This window comes from Pelodiscus sinensis, chromosome 30, assembly GCF_052426305.1.
Source record: "Pelodiscus sinensis isolate ZL-2025 chromosome 30, ASM5242630v1, whole genome shotgun sequence".
NCBI lineage: Eukaryota > Metazoa > Chordata > Testudines > Trionychidae > Pelodiscus > Pelodiscus sinensis.
In genome coordinates this window covers 6,052,558-6,068,322 of record NC_143081.1, presented here as the reverse complement: position 1 = coordinate 6,068,322, position 15,765 = coordinate 6,052,558, and the positions used below count along the sequence as shown (strand labels likewise).

Sequence of the window (15,765 nt, the reverse complement as noted above, 5' to 3'; positions counted from 1 at the left end):
AGTGTGGTGGGAGGTACCAAGCAGGCTCCTGCAGGAGGGGTTGCCAAACCAGGGCTGTCAATCACACATGCTCAGTTCCTACTTGTCTGCTGGCTGGGAGAGACCGGACAGGGAGCTGCAGCAACCGAGCATTCCAGGGCATCCAAGATCACGGGCTCTAGCACATGGGAGCGGAGCTAGTCTACAGGAGCTAAGCCACCGCACCCTGGACAGGGTGAGATGGAAGGAAAGAGTGAGGGAGACATTGGACACCAATGGGCCTTGATGATGATGATGAAGATCACGGGGCAGGTAGTTTTGGATCAAACCCCGACATGTCTCCCTGCACTTCTATTCCGCCCCCTGCCGTGGGGCATGGTGGCTTTTGTGCCAAGTCAGTGAGCAGTGACCCCACCCTGGCCACAGCAGGACCAGCGGGGAGTTTCCACGTCTTCGGTGTGAATGAGCGAGTTTCCTCTACCCCCGTCAGAACTGAGGAACCTGGTCCCCTCCCTGTGGTCAGCTGGTGGCTGAGCCAAAAACCCAGCTCCCAGCCCAGAGCTACCGGCTCAGCACGGCGCTGCCTCTGCTGGGTACATGTCTCTTTGTGAGTGGGTCTGTCAGTAAGTCTGGTGGGAGCCCCCTCTCTCCTCCACATCCCATCTCCTCCCCAGAGCTCTCACCCCCTCTCTGCTCCTCTCTTCCAGCCTCGCTCCAGAGTCTCCCCAGGCCGGTGTCCTCTGCAGGTAAGGGCAGCCTCTGTGCTTGCTGAGCAGCTGGCTGGGGGCTGGCGGGGAGAGATGCTCTAGGAGGATCCTCCTCCTTTCGCTCTGTGCTATTTGTAACTGGGATTCTCAGTGTCCCGGTGTCATGCCCTGGGTGGGTCAGGCCTCCCCATTCACAGCTGTCTCCCTTGGAACCTGCCCCAGCAGCAACAGTTCAGAGCCATATTCCTGGTGGCAGAACAGTGATCCCAGCTAGTGCTTGCTTGGTGGGTCCATCTGGTGAGTCCCAGCCCAGGCCATGGGGGAGAAACTGCCCCCAACCCCATGGAGGCTGCCCAGCCCCTTGCTGGTGGCCTCATCACAGAGAGTGAGGGCTGGATGGGCCACGGAGACCGAGCACCCATCTCCCCGTGACACTGAGTCCATGAGGGCAGGGACCATCAGTGTGGGGCTCTGTGGTACAGGGGGATCTCCATGCCCCGTCTCTGAGCTCCCACCGAGGGCTCAGGGACAAGGCCAGAGACCCAGCTCTGTGCAGCAGAGCAGTGGAAGCAGGTTCTGCAGGGACCCCAGAGGAAACGTGATGGGTGGAATAACTCCCCCTCCCTTCTCCACATCTGCCCGAGCTTCCTCATATCTTGTCAGAGCCTTCTAGCTACTGCCGGGCAGGTCTGATGGTTGCATGATGGGTTCTCCCCCCGCTTCTTCCCCTACCATCGATGGGGACCATGGGATGAATGCCATGAGGGAAATGGGGATCTAGCTGCTGAACCAGCAGCAACATCATCCCCCCTCATTTTTGCACCCCACTTCCTACAGAATGCTGGGATTTGGGGGCACCAGCTGGCTGAAGGACACTTCCCCTCTGAAAACGAGCTCACCCACTTCCCCTTGATGGGGAGAGAGGGGATCCTGGGGGTTGAGGCACGTGACTGAATGTTCCTGTCCCAGCTCTGTTCCTGGTGTCCCTTGTGGGGACCTGTAGGACTCCTGCTCTCATCCCTGAATTGCCCCTTGGCACAGTCTGGCTATGTCTACACTGGCGCGATCTTGCGCCAGAAATATGCAAATGAGGCTAAGCGTGGAATATCACCGAGCCTCATTTGCATATCTAATGAGCTGCCATTTTTGCGGAAGAGGCTCTTGCGCGATGCCGTTACGCTGATTATTTTCAGGAATAAGGGCATTGCGCAAAAGGGTTTTTCTTGCGCAAGAAAGGGCCGTGTAGACACTCCTTGAGCAAGAGCCTCTTCTGCAAAAATGGCGGCTCATTAGATATGCAAATGAGGCTCAGTGATATTCCATACTTAGCCTCATTTGCATATTTCTGGTGCAAGATAGCACCAGTGTAGACAAAGCCTCTGGGTCCCACCCCTCCTGCCATCTCCTCCCTGCATGGGAGAGAGGAGAAACAGATTGAGGGTAATTGGGGGATTATCTGGGATGGGGGGTGTAGCAGCATGTCAGGTGCCCCTGATCCTCCACCCCGTCTGCAGCAAGATGAGACCCCACCAGCCAGTAGAAAAGGGAGGGTTTATTGCTTTCCAGGGTATTGCACAGCATAGGCGTGATGTGGACATAAGGAGTCAGGGCCTGGCAGCCCTATGCCCCTTGGGACAGGGGTCCACAGGCCCCGGAACCCTCAGTACTTCTCTTTGTGTTTTCCCAGCCAAGACTGTCTCTCCCCAAAACCAGCAAACACACATCCCCCAGGTAGCCACACCCCTTCCTTTGTGCAGGTGAGACGCCTGGCCGGCCATTGTCTACCTGCTAAAGCTCAGGGGTGACCCCTGCTGGGCAGTGCTTGCAGACACAGGCCACTGGGGGTCATCCACGGCCCAAGCCTAGCGACCAGCGAGTGGACAGCCCCCCCCAATACATCACAGGGGGGATCAGGGTGTGGGATGGGGGGAATTTGGACAGACGGGTTGGGCTGGAATTTCCCCAAACACAGGGAGGGAGGCTCCGCTTTAGACAAAGAGAGTCCAGGAGCTCAAGCTGCTTAGTGTAAATAAGAGAAGATTCAGGGCAGACTTGACCCCTGTCTAGCAGCTCCTACGTGGGGCACAGAGACTGCACAACTGGCCACTCTCCAAGGCAGACACAGGCAGAGAGGGGAGAGGGAGGGGCCAAGATGCTGAGGTTTATTTCCCATGCTGTACGGGGCAGATCAGGAGGCTGGGTTGAGTTCTTGCTCCTACTCCTCATTCCATCCTGGCCTCTCCCTCCCCACTGACCCCTCTGTCTCTGCTCCAGATCCCCTGCCGGCCCCCAGCCTGTCTCTGGACTCCAGCTACAAAGTCTATCTCCCCGGGGAGCAGGTTACCCTCACCTGTTCAGCCCCTCCGAATGCATTGGTCTCCGGATACAGATTCTTCCTTCAAAATGAACAGCAGGGCCCTAGCACAGTCCTCAGCCCGAAGACAGGAGCCCGGTTGTCGCTCACAGCGGAGAAGGGAAGGGCCGGGTCCTACACCTGTGCGTACTGGAGACAGGAATCCAATGGAGAGATCTCCTCTGGGAACAGCAGCGCCGTCTCCATCACAGTGAGAGGTGAACCCCTTGTTTTCCTACTCTGGGGTGGGAGGTGTCTTAGGGAACATGAAGCCCACCCCAGTACCTCTGCCTCACCCCCTCTCTGGCCCACATCGCAGCAGTGCTGGGAGTTGTGCACGGAAAAGTCCCAGAAAAGTCCTGCATCATCTCCCAGATGAATTTGGCCTAGTAGCATCTGCCCCACCATGGCCAGGTCCTTCCGGAGATCCCCGAGGGTACTCCCCTTCCTCAGTATCTTACGCTGACCCCACTTTCCAGATGTCCTCACCAAGGCAGTCTTGCCCCTTTCCGTGAGCCCTGCATACCTGGGCACCGTCCCAGGGCACCTGTTACCTTTGGAAGGCAGAGAGATATCGGGGCAGGGTGTGACACTGCATTGCAGTGCAGGGTCACATTGGGGACTATGGGGTTTTGGGGGGCATTTATTTCTCCGAGGACTCCCCGTCTTGCTCCATTAGACAGTATCAGCCTCCTCCCCTGCATCTCCCCCTCTCAGTTCCTTGTGTCCCTCTGCTTTGAAACTGAACGGGCTGTATTTTCCAGACCCCAGCCAGGACCCCACATCTCCCTGAGTCCCCCGCACCAATAGCACCTCTCTGGGGAGCCCATTTGGGTCACGTGCTCGGCTCCCTGTGGTGATGAGACAGTTCCAAGACTTCAGTTCTCCAAATATGGGGGAGGGGTCTTCTCACCTGTTGTCCCACCCAGCAGCAGCTGCTCCAATAGCAGGAACGTAGACCTGGGGTCAGGGTGCTCCAGGTCACACACGTGAAGGTGCAGGACATGCTCATCCAGACGACAGATCCAGTCTCTGGAGAGTCCTTCTGTCCCCAGCACCATGACAGCTGAGCGCGGGGCTGTCCCCAGTACTGTGGGAAATTGCTGTTTCTTTGTGGGGCCTCCAGGATCTGCAGCTGCTGAGACGAATGTTCCACGCACAGCGCAGGGATCGTCGTCTCCCTGGTTCTCCATCTCACACGCCTGCAAACACAGGCACTCGGCTGAATGACCCTCAGTCCCACCTTGGTCTTTTCCAGCCCCCCTCCCGGCTCCCCGGCTCACCGCGACCCCGCAGCAGCCCATCTACATCGCTGGAGAAACGGTGACCCTGACGTGCTCGGCTACTGGGGCTGGGATCCGGTTCTTTAGGGCCGGCCAGGAAATCAAGTCCGAGAAACTCCCCTCCCCACAGGAGAACTCCTCCTACTCCATCAAATTGTCTGGGGTGTCCGGATCGCAGGCGGGAGCGTACAGCTGTGGTTACTGGAGGGCAGAGTCTGGGCGAGAGATCCCCTCGGAGAGGAGCCGGCCCATCTCCATCACAGTGACTGGTGAGAGCCTCTGTCTGCCGCTGTCTGCTGGCCTGGGGCAGGGCATCTCTGCTCTGTGCGTGGGTGAGACACCCAAGGCCACTGAGCTCAGGACAGGGCCGCCCATGTCAGTTTCAACCTCTCTCTCTACAGCACCCGGGCAGTGTGGGGGTGCAGGGAAAGGGGAGTTGGCAGGGAGATGGGGATGGGGAGGGATCCCAGGCAAGGAATAGAAGCTGCTTGAATTTATAGCAGGATTTGAGCAGTTAGGGACGTTCATTGAAATCCGGCTTTGGGACCAGCTCTGTAACATTCATCAATGTCACAGAAACGTCAATTCTCAGGCCAGAAGGGCGGAGTGAACATCTGCCCGGACCCCACAGAGCACAGGGCTCAGCCCTGAGTGAACCTTGCTGGGCACAGGGCAGATCTTACAGAAAACACACCCAGTGCTGGCTGGAATATCCCCAGTGACGGTGCATCCCTCTGCCCCTCTCTGGGTGCCGGGAGCCAAGACTGAGGCAGCCTGGCCTGACGGTGAGGGCGGGGCCAGAATTGGGAGCAAAGGGGGTGGGAGTGGGGCAGATGCCGATGGCAGGAGCCAGGCACGGAGCAGGGTGCCTCACAGCAGCAGCAGGATGCCAGAGCTGCTCAGGCAGGTCCCAGCTGGGTCATTTCCTGGCTCCAGCACTGTGTGCCCACCAGCCCTGTGACCCCAAGCCCTGGGTGTCCGGACAGGCCGTCCCAGGGGCCTGACCTGCCAGGATCACTGAGAGGCTGGTTGATGCTCTGCTTTGGGGTGAGAAGGGAACATCAGAGACCCTGGCTCCCTCCCAGCGCTGCCTTCTAGCCCTGCCCCTCCCAAGCCCCTCAGCGCCTTACGCTGGGCCCCTGTTCATGTGTCCAGGTCTCAGTGCATCCGCCCTGGCTGCCTCCAACACACAGCTGCCGACCATTGGAAGGGGCCCCAGAGCTGTGGGGAGGGGCCGGGGCTGCAAGGAACAAAGAGGGGGCTGGGGGAAGCTGTGGGGGGGACGGGCTCAGGGAGCAGGGGGTTACTGTTCACGGGAGTGGGGCACTGGCTCTAAAGAGTTTTCTCCTTCCTCTCTTTCACCTTCCAGCCCGGCCACCTGTCCCCAAACTCACTCTGAGCTCACCACATGGCATCTTCATACGTGGTGAGTCCGTGACCCTGACGTGCTCAGCTAGCAGCAATTCCAGCCAGTCCGAGATCCGGTTCTTCCAGAATGGACGGAGAATCGACCCGGGAAAGCTCCACAGGTCTCAGTACCACGTCAACGCCTCCCTCCCATTGTCCAATGTGTCCAAGTCACAAGCCGGAGCCTACAGCTGTGATTTCCGGCAGAGAAAGTCTGGGCGAGAGATCCCGTCACAGAGGAGCCGACCCGTCTCCATCGCAGTGACTGGTGAGAGCCTCTGTCTGCTGCTGTTTGCTGGCCCTATGGCAGGGTCTCTGCTCCATGGACCAAGTGTGACACAAACTAGTTTCTCAGGCCCAGGCCAGGGCCCCGGGTCCATTTCAATCCCTGTCATGGGTCAGTGTCACTCCCAGGGCGTCCGGCTCCTCTGGATCCTTTTCCTGGGTTCATCAGTGCTTCTGTGGGGTTCAGGGGCTCTCAGCCAGCAGCAACATTGGAATATTTGGAGACATTTTGGCATTTAGTTAAATCAAACCCAAATCCTCTCTCCTCTCCCCCTCCCCTTGACGTAGTGGGGGTACCTTGCTGGTTGCTAGGCTGGGGCTGTGGGTGACCCCCACTGGCTGCTGGCTGTACCACGGCACAGCCGAGTAGCTGATGGGACAGGGAGGTCACCTGTTCGACCGGTTACCCCCCAGAAAGAGGAACAAAGGGAGGAAGGTGGAGTGCAGCCTCTGGCTGGGGGGCAGAGCAGGAACTTGGGCAGTTTCTGTCTGGTATCATGGAGGAGGCAGCCTAAGCAACGGGCTGGGATTTAGGGGCCCAGGCTCCCTCATCACAAGTGGGGCTGAGGCATCTTAGGCTTGGCCCTGTAACCGGATTACATCTGTGCTGTGCTGTATCCTGGAGAAGCAATAAACTCCCTCTGTTCTACTGGCTGGTGGAGTCTGTTCTTGCCACTATGGGGATGCAGGAGGTGGGAGAACCCTTACGTGCCACCACATTCCCCCCCCCCCAAGTCTTTTGCCTACAGTAGAGAGAGGATGGCACTGCTGTGAGGAAGCTCACAACACTGGGCACTGTAAAGAGCCGAGCGCACACCTGTCTGCACTGAAGAGTGGAGTATGGGTGACAGAGCCCATCCAAACTGAACCCTCTTGACCTGGGGTTGGTGTTGGGTGAGAAGCTATTTCCACCTGGGGGTGCTGAGGCCTTTGGGTCATCACTGGAATGTCCCTTCTCCATCTCTGCCCCACGGCAGCCCCAGCCCCTTCTGCGACGACGCGTCAGGGTTCCCCCAAATCCTGCAGCCCCATAGCAGCAAAAACAGGCTGCGCCAGCCAGTAGAACAGAGAGGGGTTATTGCTCCTCCAGGGTACAGCACTGCATAGACGGGATGTGCTTTCAGGAGTAAGGGCCAGGATGCCTCAGACCCCTTGAGATGGGGTGTCTGGGCCCCTAGACTCCCAGCCCTCTCTTTAGTCTGTCTCCTTCATGCTTCCAGCCCAAGACTGACCCTTCCCTCAACACTCACTTCCTTTGCTCCCTCCCTTCCCTTAACCAGTAGGACCGGTTCGGTCACTGTCACGGGGGGGCCCTCAAGGTGGCCCCCGGGGGCCGTGCTTACAGACAGGCACCTGTAGGGGTTATCCACAGCCCACAGCCCCAGCATCGCAACCAGCAAGGTGCTGACACTACATCACACCCTCCCAGTGCCCCCTCCCTCTCCCCAGCCAAGGCCCCGGCCTCCTCCCTGTCCCAGACACTCACCCAACTGACGACATGACCACAGCACAGACAGCAAGAGGTCCTGTGGCCCCTCAGTGCCTGAACGCTTCTGCCCAGTTACACGTTAGTCCACGTGGTGCAAGAGGAGGGGTCCTCGCTGTCACTGACACAGACCAGCTTGGTTTCTCCATTAGACGGTACCAGACTCACCCCTGCATCTCCCCCTCTCGGCTCCCTGCTTTGAAACTAAATGGGTTGTATTTTCCAGACCCTCCCCCGCCAAGGACCCCACGTCTCCCTAAGTCACCTGCACCAACAGCACCTCTCTCGGGAGCCCGTTCGGGTCACGTGCTCGGCTCCCAGGGGTGATGATGCAGTTCCATGACTTCATTCTCCAAGGATGGGGGAGGGGTCTTCTCACCTGCTGTCCCACCCAGCAGCAGCTGCTCCAATGCCAGGAATTTAGTACTGGGGTCAGAGTGCTCCAGGTCGTACACCTGCCGGTGCAGGACATGCTCATCCACATGGGAGATCCAGTCTATGGGGGGTCCCCCTGTCCCCTGTGACAGGTGAGCGCGGGGCTGTCCCCAGTACTGTGGGAAATTGCTGTTTCTTTGTGGGGCCTCCAGGATCTGCAGCTGCTGAGACGAATGTTCCAGCACAGCGCAGGGGTCGTCGTCTCCCTGGTTCTCCATCTCACACGCCCGCAAACACAGGTACTCGGCTGAATGACCCTCAGTCCCACCTTGGTCTTTTTCAGCCCCCCTCCCGGCTCCCCAGCTCACCGCGACCCCGCAGCAGCCCATCTACATCGCTGGAGAGACGGTGACCCTGACGTGCTCGGCTACTGGGGCTGGGATCCGGTTCTTTAGGGACAGCCAGGAAATCAAGTCCGAGAAACTCCCCTCACCACGGGAGAACTCCTCCTACACCATCAAATTGTCTGGGGTGTCCGGATCGCAGGCGGGAGCGTACAGCTGTGGTTACTGGAGGGCAGAGTCTGGGCGAGAGATCCCCTCGGAGAGGAGCCGGCCCATCTCCATCGCAGTGACTGGTGAGAGCCTCTGTCTGCCGCTGTCTGCTGGCCTGGGGCAGGGCATCTCTGCTCTGTGCGTGGGGTGAGACACCCAAGGCCACGGAGCTCAGGACAGGGCCGCCCATGTCAGTTTCAACCTCTCTCTCTGCAGCACCCGGGTAGTGTGGGGGCGCAGGGAAAGGGGAGTTGTCAGGGAGATGGGGATGGGGAGGGATCCCAGGCAAAGAATAGAAGCTGCTTGAATTTATAGCAGGATTTGAGCAGTTGGGGACTGTGACGGGGCACCGATCCCCACTGCGGCGGACCCGATGGTGCCCCGCACTCCAGAGCCCGCGAGGGGCAAAAGGAGCGGCGGAGGGGTTGCCGCGGCGTCCGCAGACCCCGGAAACAAGGGAGGCAGCCGCGCACGAGCGGCATCCCGGGTCACGTGCCCCACATGTTCGGGGTTAGCCCGGAGAGCGGACGTTCCCCGGAGGGGGTTCCCGTCTGAGGGTGACATCGGCAGCAGGCGCCCGGGTGGTGGGGGTGGGGCCACCGTAGGCCGGCCCTCAAAAGGGCGCTGGGGGAAGGAAGAGGGGACAGGCTCTGGCTGGGGGAATGGAACCCGGCACGGAGGGAGCCGTGGTGAATGGCCAGCGGAGGAGAGCTACGGATCTCAGCGGCGGCGAGTTCGGCGGGGAGGAGGAAGCGACCCAGGACAGGGGCGGTGGGCTGCGACCCCGCCTTGACTGACACCCGGCGGGTTGGTGAGTTACGGGGAGGAGTCCCCACCAACCAGGCAGCAGGCCCGCGCGGCTGCCTTTAGGCTCCTGGGTCGGGACTTGGAGCGAGGGTGGGTCCAAGTCCCCCTCCTCCCTCGCGGGCACCATCTAACCCCGGAACCGCTAAGACTCAAGCATCTCCGGCTGCCCTCGAACCTTCCTTGCGCGGCGAGTAACAGGGTGACAGAGGGGAGGGGAGCCAAAAATAGGGAGACACCGGCGGGTAGCCCCGATGATGACAAGGCTGTAAGCCTGAGGGGCAGCCTGTCCCGTGACAGGGACGTTCATTGAAATCCGGCTTTGGGGCCAGCTCTGTAACATTCATCAATGTCACAGAAACGTCAATTCTCAGGCCAGAAGGGCGGAGTGAACATCTGCCCGGACCCCACAGAGCACAGGGCTCAGCCCTGAGTGAACCCTGCTGGGCACAGGGCAGATCTTACAGAAAACACACCCAGTGCTGGCTGGAATATCCCCAGTGACGGTGCATCCCTCTGCCCCTCTCTGGGTGCCGGGAGCCAAGACTGAGGCAGCCTGGCCTGACGGTGAGGGCGGGGCCAGAATTGGGAGCAAAGGGGGTGGGAGTGGGGCAGATGCCGATGGCAGGAGCCAGGCATGGAGCAGGGTGCCTCACAGCAGCAGCAGGATGCCAGAGCTGCTCAGGCAGGTCCCAGCTGGGTCATTTCCTGGCTCCAGCACTGTGTGCCCACCAGCCCTGTGTCCCCAAGCCCTGGGTGTCCGGACAGGCCGTCCCAGGGGCCTGACCTGCCAGGATCACTGAGAGGCTGGTTCATGCTCTGCTTTGGGGTGAGAAGGGAACATCAGAGACCCTGGCTCCCTCCCAGCGCTGCCTTCTAGCCCTGCCCCTCCCAAGCCCCTCAGCGCCTTACGCTGGGCCCCTGTTCATGTGTCCAGGTCTCAGTGCATCCGCCCTGGCTGCCTCCAACACACAGATGCCGACCATTGGAAGGGGCCCCAGAGCTGTGGGGAGGGGCCGGGGCTGCAAGGAACAAAGAGGGGGCTGGGGGAAGCTGTGGGGGGGACGGGCTCAGGGAGCAGGGGGTTACTGTTCACGGGAGTGGGGCACTGGCTCTAAAGAGTTTTCTCCTTCCTCACTCTCACCTTCCAGCCCGGCCACCTGCCCCCAAACTCACTCTGAGCTCACCACATGGCATCTTCATACGTGGTGAGTCCGTGACCCTGACGTGCTCAGCTAGCAGCAATTCCAGCCAATCCGAGATCCGGTTCTTCCAGAATGGACGGAGAATCGACCCGGGAAAGCTCCACAGGTCTCAGTACCACGTCAACGCCTCCCTCCCATTGTCCAATGTGTCCAAGTCACAAGCCGGAGCCTACAGCTGTGATTTCTGGGAGAGAAAGTCTGAGCGAGAGATCCCGTCACAGAGGAGCCAAACTGTCTCCATCACAGTGACTGGTGAGAGCCTCTGTCTGCTGCTGTTTGCTGGCCCTATGGCCAGGTGTGACACAAACTAGTTTCTCAGGCCCAGGCCAGGGCCCTGGGTCAGTTTCAGTCCCTGTCACGGGTCAGTGTCACTCCCAGGGAGTCTGGAGCCTTTTCCTGGGTAGCTACTGTGGGGTTCAGGGGTTCCCAGCCAGCAACAACATTTGAATATTGAGAGACATTTAGTTAAAACAAACCCAAATTCTACCCCCCGCCAAATCTCTGGCCTACAGTGGGAGAGGATGGCACTGCTGTGGGGAAGCTCACAGCGCTGGGCACTGCTGTGATCAGCGTGACTGACATGGCAGACAGCCCAGCACATACCTATCTCATCTATATTGGAGAGTAGAGTCTGGGTGACAGAGCCCATCCGTCCTGAGCATCTTGTTGTGGGGTCAGTGTCGGGTGAGACCCTATTTCCACCTGTGGGTGGTGAGGCCTGTGTCATCCATGGGGAGGTCCCTTCTCCATCTCTGCCCAGCTACATCTCCAGCCCCTTCCCAGAGCTCCTTGCTTCCCCCCAACTCGGCCCCCAACCTCCTCACTGTCCCAAACAGCCACCAACTGACAACAGGCCACGGCACAGACAGTGAGAAGCCCCTGAATGCCTGAAAGTTTCTTCACAGCTGAATTTGGTAGTCTGTGCGGTGTGACAGGAGTGCTCCTCACTGTCACTGACACAGACCAACACAGTGTCCCCTCTGAAACCTGCGTGTACATCAGCACAGCCGCAGACCAAGGCTGCCCCGCACGGCCAACAGCGAGCGTATCCTCCCAACATGGCCACCTTTCCCAGAGCAATGCTAAACATGGCCAAGAATGCAGCTGCCCAACAAACAGAGAGCAGGACAGTCGATAGGGCCACGCTCGGGGCCTCTCAGCTCCCGGACAGTGAGGGTGGAGGACGGGAAACCCAGGTGCCCAGGGCTCTCCCTGTCTGCAGAGGGATCCATAAGTATCAGGGGTTGGGGCACTAGCAATAGAGGGGTGACAGGAACCAGGTCAAGCCCTGGAGACTTTGGCCACCTTCTGCCCGGATATCCCAGCCCCACATTGTATCTCCAGGGAGTTTCTTCAGCTCCTGGCCTAGATCTCACTCATTTCTGGGGGGACCCATTTCTGAAGTGAAGCTCTAGAGAGAGCACAGGTCAGATGTGAAGACACTGAATTCTGGGCCCCATCTCCGTGTCCTTCCCCCACCAAGTCCTTCCTGAGCCTTCTCCTTATATGATCCCCACAGATCCCCTGCCCCAGCCGGAGCTGAGCCTGCATCCTCCATCTGGAGTGGCGGTAGAACAGCTGCCCCTGCTCCTCACCTGCACGGTCCCCAGGGACGCCTGGGAGCAGAGGTTTCACTTCTACAAGGAAGGGGTCAAGCTGGTCACGGGGGATTTGGGGTCTGAGATCTGGGGTGTGGAGTCTGGTAATGGCTCTATGAAGGTCTCTGTGCTCATCATCCCATGGGCCAGTCCAAACCGCACGGGGGATTACACCTGCAACTACGATGGGCACGTGAATGAGACGTGGATCCCGTCCCTCAGGAGCCGGGTTGTGACTGTCAATGGGAACATCACAGATTCAGGTGAGTCAGCGCCTGCCATCTAATATCTTCCCCAAGAACGTTCCCCTCCTAAGCCCACACACTCTGACCCTGCTCTCCGTCTGGACGAGCTAAGACAGGGCAGGGCACAGCGGTGTCACAGGACAGGCAGACAGGAGAGGGACAGACACATGGACAGAGGGAAGCAGGGGGTCCGTGTCCAACAGGGAAGGGGTGGGGGTGCTTCTCACATCTCAGCTTGATGATTCCAGGGGAGTTTCTCACAAAGCCTGGAGGCACCAACACTTTGATACACTGGGTGTCTCGCTCACCTGTAACATTCACCAGCTGGTTCCATTCATGATTCTCCTCTTTCTGTAGCTCAAAGCTTCCTCTGGGTCCAGGAGCTGGTGAAGGGAGGCTCCTTCTTCCTCATCAATGGCCTCATCTTCCTCATCGCCCACTGCTGCTCCTAGATCCAAGAGCTGGCTTGTTCTGCGAAGGGGCCCTTCTTTCTGGACCTTGGGTTCTCCCCACTTCCGGAGGAGGAAGTTATATTGGAAAATCTAAAAGTGAGAACTTGGTTCTGGACGGGCTCTAGGCAGCATGAATATTTCAGCCCCCAGCTGAACTACAGCTGTATCCAGGGTGGGGGCATGGCGCTTGTTCTGCATCTGAACAGACCTCATGCAGAGTTTGCTTCCTCAACATAAACCCCGGTCCCTCAGTATTCCCACTCCACACACCTGTGAAAATGTATCCACACTCCGCCCTATGAGATCTTATTTCTCAACTCTCCTGCACACTGGTGAACAATATCACAGTGGAGTACAGACGAGACACAAGCATGTGGCTGTTCTCTGTGAGTTCCTGTGAACATCTGGCTTTGAACACGGGGCAAAGGGATGTGCCTTCAATGGGATTGCTTCTCATAAAACCAAAGAGGAAAGAGACAGAATCAACCAACCAAGTCCTTGGAATTGACATAAGTGAGCAATTGTTGGAAGACTGTACCAAGATGAGCCAGATAAAGAGGATGAACCCAATGTTGGGCAAGTCTTCTAGTAATTCATAACTAACTTCTACAGACCAGACAAGTCATGAAGAGCTCTATGAAATCATCACTTTTCCTCAGGTGCTATGAACTTGTAGTATCAGAGGTGACTAGTCTCGAGGTCTCATCCACCAAAATTTTCAGTCTTGCTTGTTCATTTTTCTTTCCCCTCCTCCTATGCTGAGTAGCAGAAACTGCCACCTAGTTTTGACCTCCAATATAAAATCCTGCTTTCCAGTTACCCACATTAACAATGTGATGTTCTCTTTTCTTAATTCATGGTGGATAATGGACATGGTTACAGCTGATGTAATCATATTATGGGATACATACATAGCTTAAATCCAGGGTAACATGCTAAGAACGGGTCACCTCATTCCTGGAGACCAGACTGTAGTAAGTTGAGGGTCAGGAACATGGAGTCAGCAGGCCTAAGGCCTGTAACATGAAAACAGCAACAGGCCTACAATCTAGTGAGTGAGACTTTGATTCAGTAACTCAGATACTCATAACTGTGTAATTGTGTAAGTTGGGACACAGGGAGGCACGGAGAACAGACTGTAAGCAGAAAGGGAGTAACAGAACATCTTAAGGAATGTCCTGGTACAAAAACTCCCTAAAAACGAATGTACATACCGACCTAGGTTCAGGACCAGGTCGGAATTGACAGCATGAAGGATAGTAAGTAAGCCCCCCTTCCGTAAGGTGAGGGCTGGTAACTAGGCAACAGAGGGTGATAACCCGTAAGTAAAGAAATTATGTAAGTTTTTATCTGTCTATAAAAGGACACCGCAGAGGGTGCTCTCCGGCCGACCTTGGGGGGGGCGCACTAGGCGCCTGAACGGCAGGTGTCATTGCCTAAACTTACAGAATGCACAGTAGCTTGACTTTGACTAACTGCTGTTAATATCTGTTATATGGCAATAGGCCTGCCCGGTGTTGGTACCTTGTCAACGCGGGCCATAGTGCCCAGTGGTGTAACATTGTACTGATCTCTGTTACCAACTGGTAGAGCTTCGCATTTGACAATAAACCTGCTCGACTGATTCCAAATCTTGCCCGCATATGTCATTTCCGGAGCCTCTCAGAGATTTCCTGTGTTGACTCAAGTGCACGGGGTCCAACACTCTAGATAAAGGGAGTACCGATTCTTACGCACGTAGCTGAAAGTTTATCACCGACCGAGTAGAGGTCCCGTCAGGAGCGCGCCAGGACGATCCTGACCAGATGACGCTGACACTGACAGTCCAGACCACCGAAGGTACCAAGGTACGAAAACACCGAGGTACGAAAACATGTCACATAGCTGTTGATTTTGCTCAGAAAAGGAACTAGTCTTCTAAGAATGTCCTTTCTGTTCAGATGCTTCTACAACATGCTGGTATATTGCTACCTGAATTCATCTCCGTGATAATGTCCATAAACACATTACAAGGGGATATTGAAGGTTCTGAGCTGAAACTATAAACACACACAGTCTGGAGAGAAGGTGACCAGAAATACCAGTTTGACATAAGAGAGATTATTTCCCTTTGAATAGACAGGTCACTACAGCTCTGTCACTCTTTGAATTTAGATGGGAACTCTTTGGTTTGTATCTCTTTCCTGGCTCTAACATGCAGATAGCTCTTACTCTTTTTGACTAGTAATGAACCTTTAGGCTACGTCTACACTGGCATGATTTTCCGGAAACGCTTTTAATGGAAAAGTTTTCCGTTAAAAGCATTTTCGGAAAAGCGTATCTAGATTGGCAGGATGCTTTTCCGCAAAAGCACTTTTTGCAGAAAAGCTTCCATGGCCAATCTAGACGCGGTTTTGCGCAAAAAATCCCCGATGGCCATTTTAGCCATTGGGGCTTTTTTTGCGGAAAACAGTACTGTGCTGTTTACACTGGCCCTCTTGCACAAATGATTTGCGTGAGAGGGCTTTTGCCCGAACGGGAGCAGCACAGTATTTCTGCAAGAACGCTGACGATCTTACATGAGATCGTCAGTGTTCTTGCAGAAATTCAAGCGGCCAGTGTAGACAGCTGGCAAGTTTTTCTGCAAAATCAAATGATATTGCAGAAAAACTTGCCAGTCTAGACACAGCCTTAGAGAGTTTTTTTGCAGGATTAGCTATAGGTGTGGTCTTTGTAATATCTGGGATGGATGAGAGGGGTGCTGCCCTTTTCTAAAGATCTCAACATTTAGTAATTAAATGGTTAAACCCAGGAAGTTCTGGCAGAGAGCCAGGAGATCTAATAGGAACAAAGTGTTGAGTTTTGAACTGAAAGGGAATCTTCCAGTTGGAGTTCAAACCAGGAGCTGAGGGGAGAAAGATTAACTGAAAAAGGCAGGAATATCCATGCCTAGAAAAGGAACATCCCAACCTAGGAATGGACTGTACCTTGAAGTTATGGATATGTAAATGACAGGGAATGTTTAATTAGACATCAGCCATACACATGAACTA

At 56.5% G+C, this 15,765-nt stretch overlaps 3 protein-coding genes across 3 annotated transcripts in view; 2 read left to right on the top strand and 1 right to left on the bottom strand.

Moving 5' to 3' along the window:
* The window catches only part of LOC149521034 (leukocyte immunoglobulin-like receptor subfamily A member 3), a 1,043,054-nt gene that overhangs the window by 28,909 nt on the left and 998,380 nt on the right, over nucleotides 1–15,765 (bottom strand). Inside the window, exon 5 of the mRNA XM_089774198.1 lies at nucleotides 165–176. Within this exon, the coding sequence (XP_089630324.1) occupies nucleotides 165–176 (12 nt within the window). The remainder of the gene's footprint in view (nucleotides 1–164; nucleotides 177–15,765) is intronic.
* On the top strand, nucleotides 255–11,066 carry LOC142821113 (Fc receptor-like protein 5). Its single transcript, XM_089774136.1, has 7 exons — nucleotides 255–291; nucleotides 2,961–3,257; nucleotides 4,298–4,591; nucleotides 5,692–5,997; nucleotides 8,219–8,512; nucleotides 10,385–10,690; nucleotides 10,951–11,066. The coding sequence occupies exons 1-7, from the start codon at nucleotides 255–257 to the stop codon at nucleotides 11,064–11,066; spliced, it is 1,650 nt and encodes a 549-aa protein (XP_089630262.1).
* LOC149521057 (uncharacterized) lies at nucleotides 11,945–12,775 on the top strand. Its single transcript, XM_089774135.1, has 2 exons — nucleotides 11,945–12,299; nucleotides 12,639–12,775. Exons 1-2 carry the CDS (start codon nucleotides 11,945–11,947, stop codon nucleotides 12,731–12,733), a joined length of 450 nt encoding a protein of 149 aa, XP_089630261.1. The 3' UTR covers nucleotides 12,734–12,775.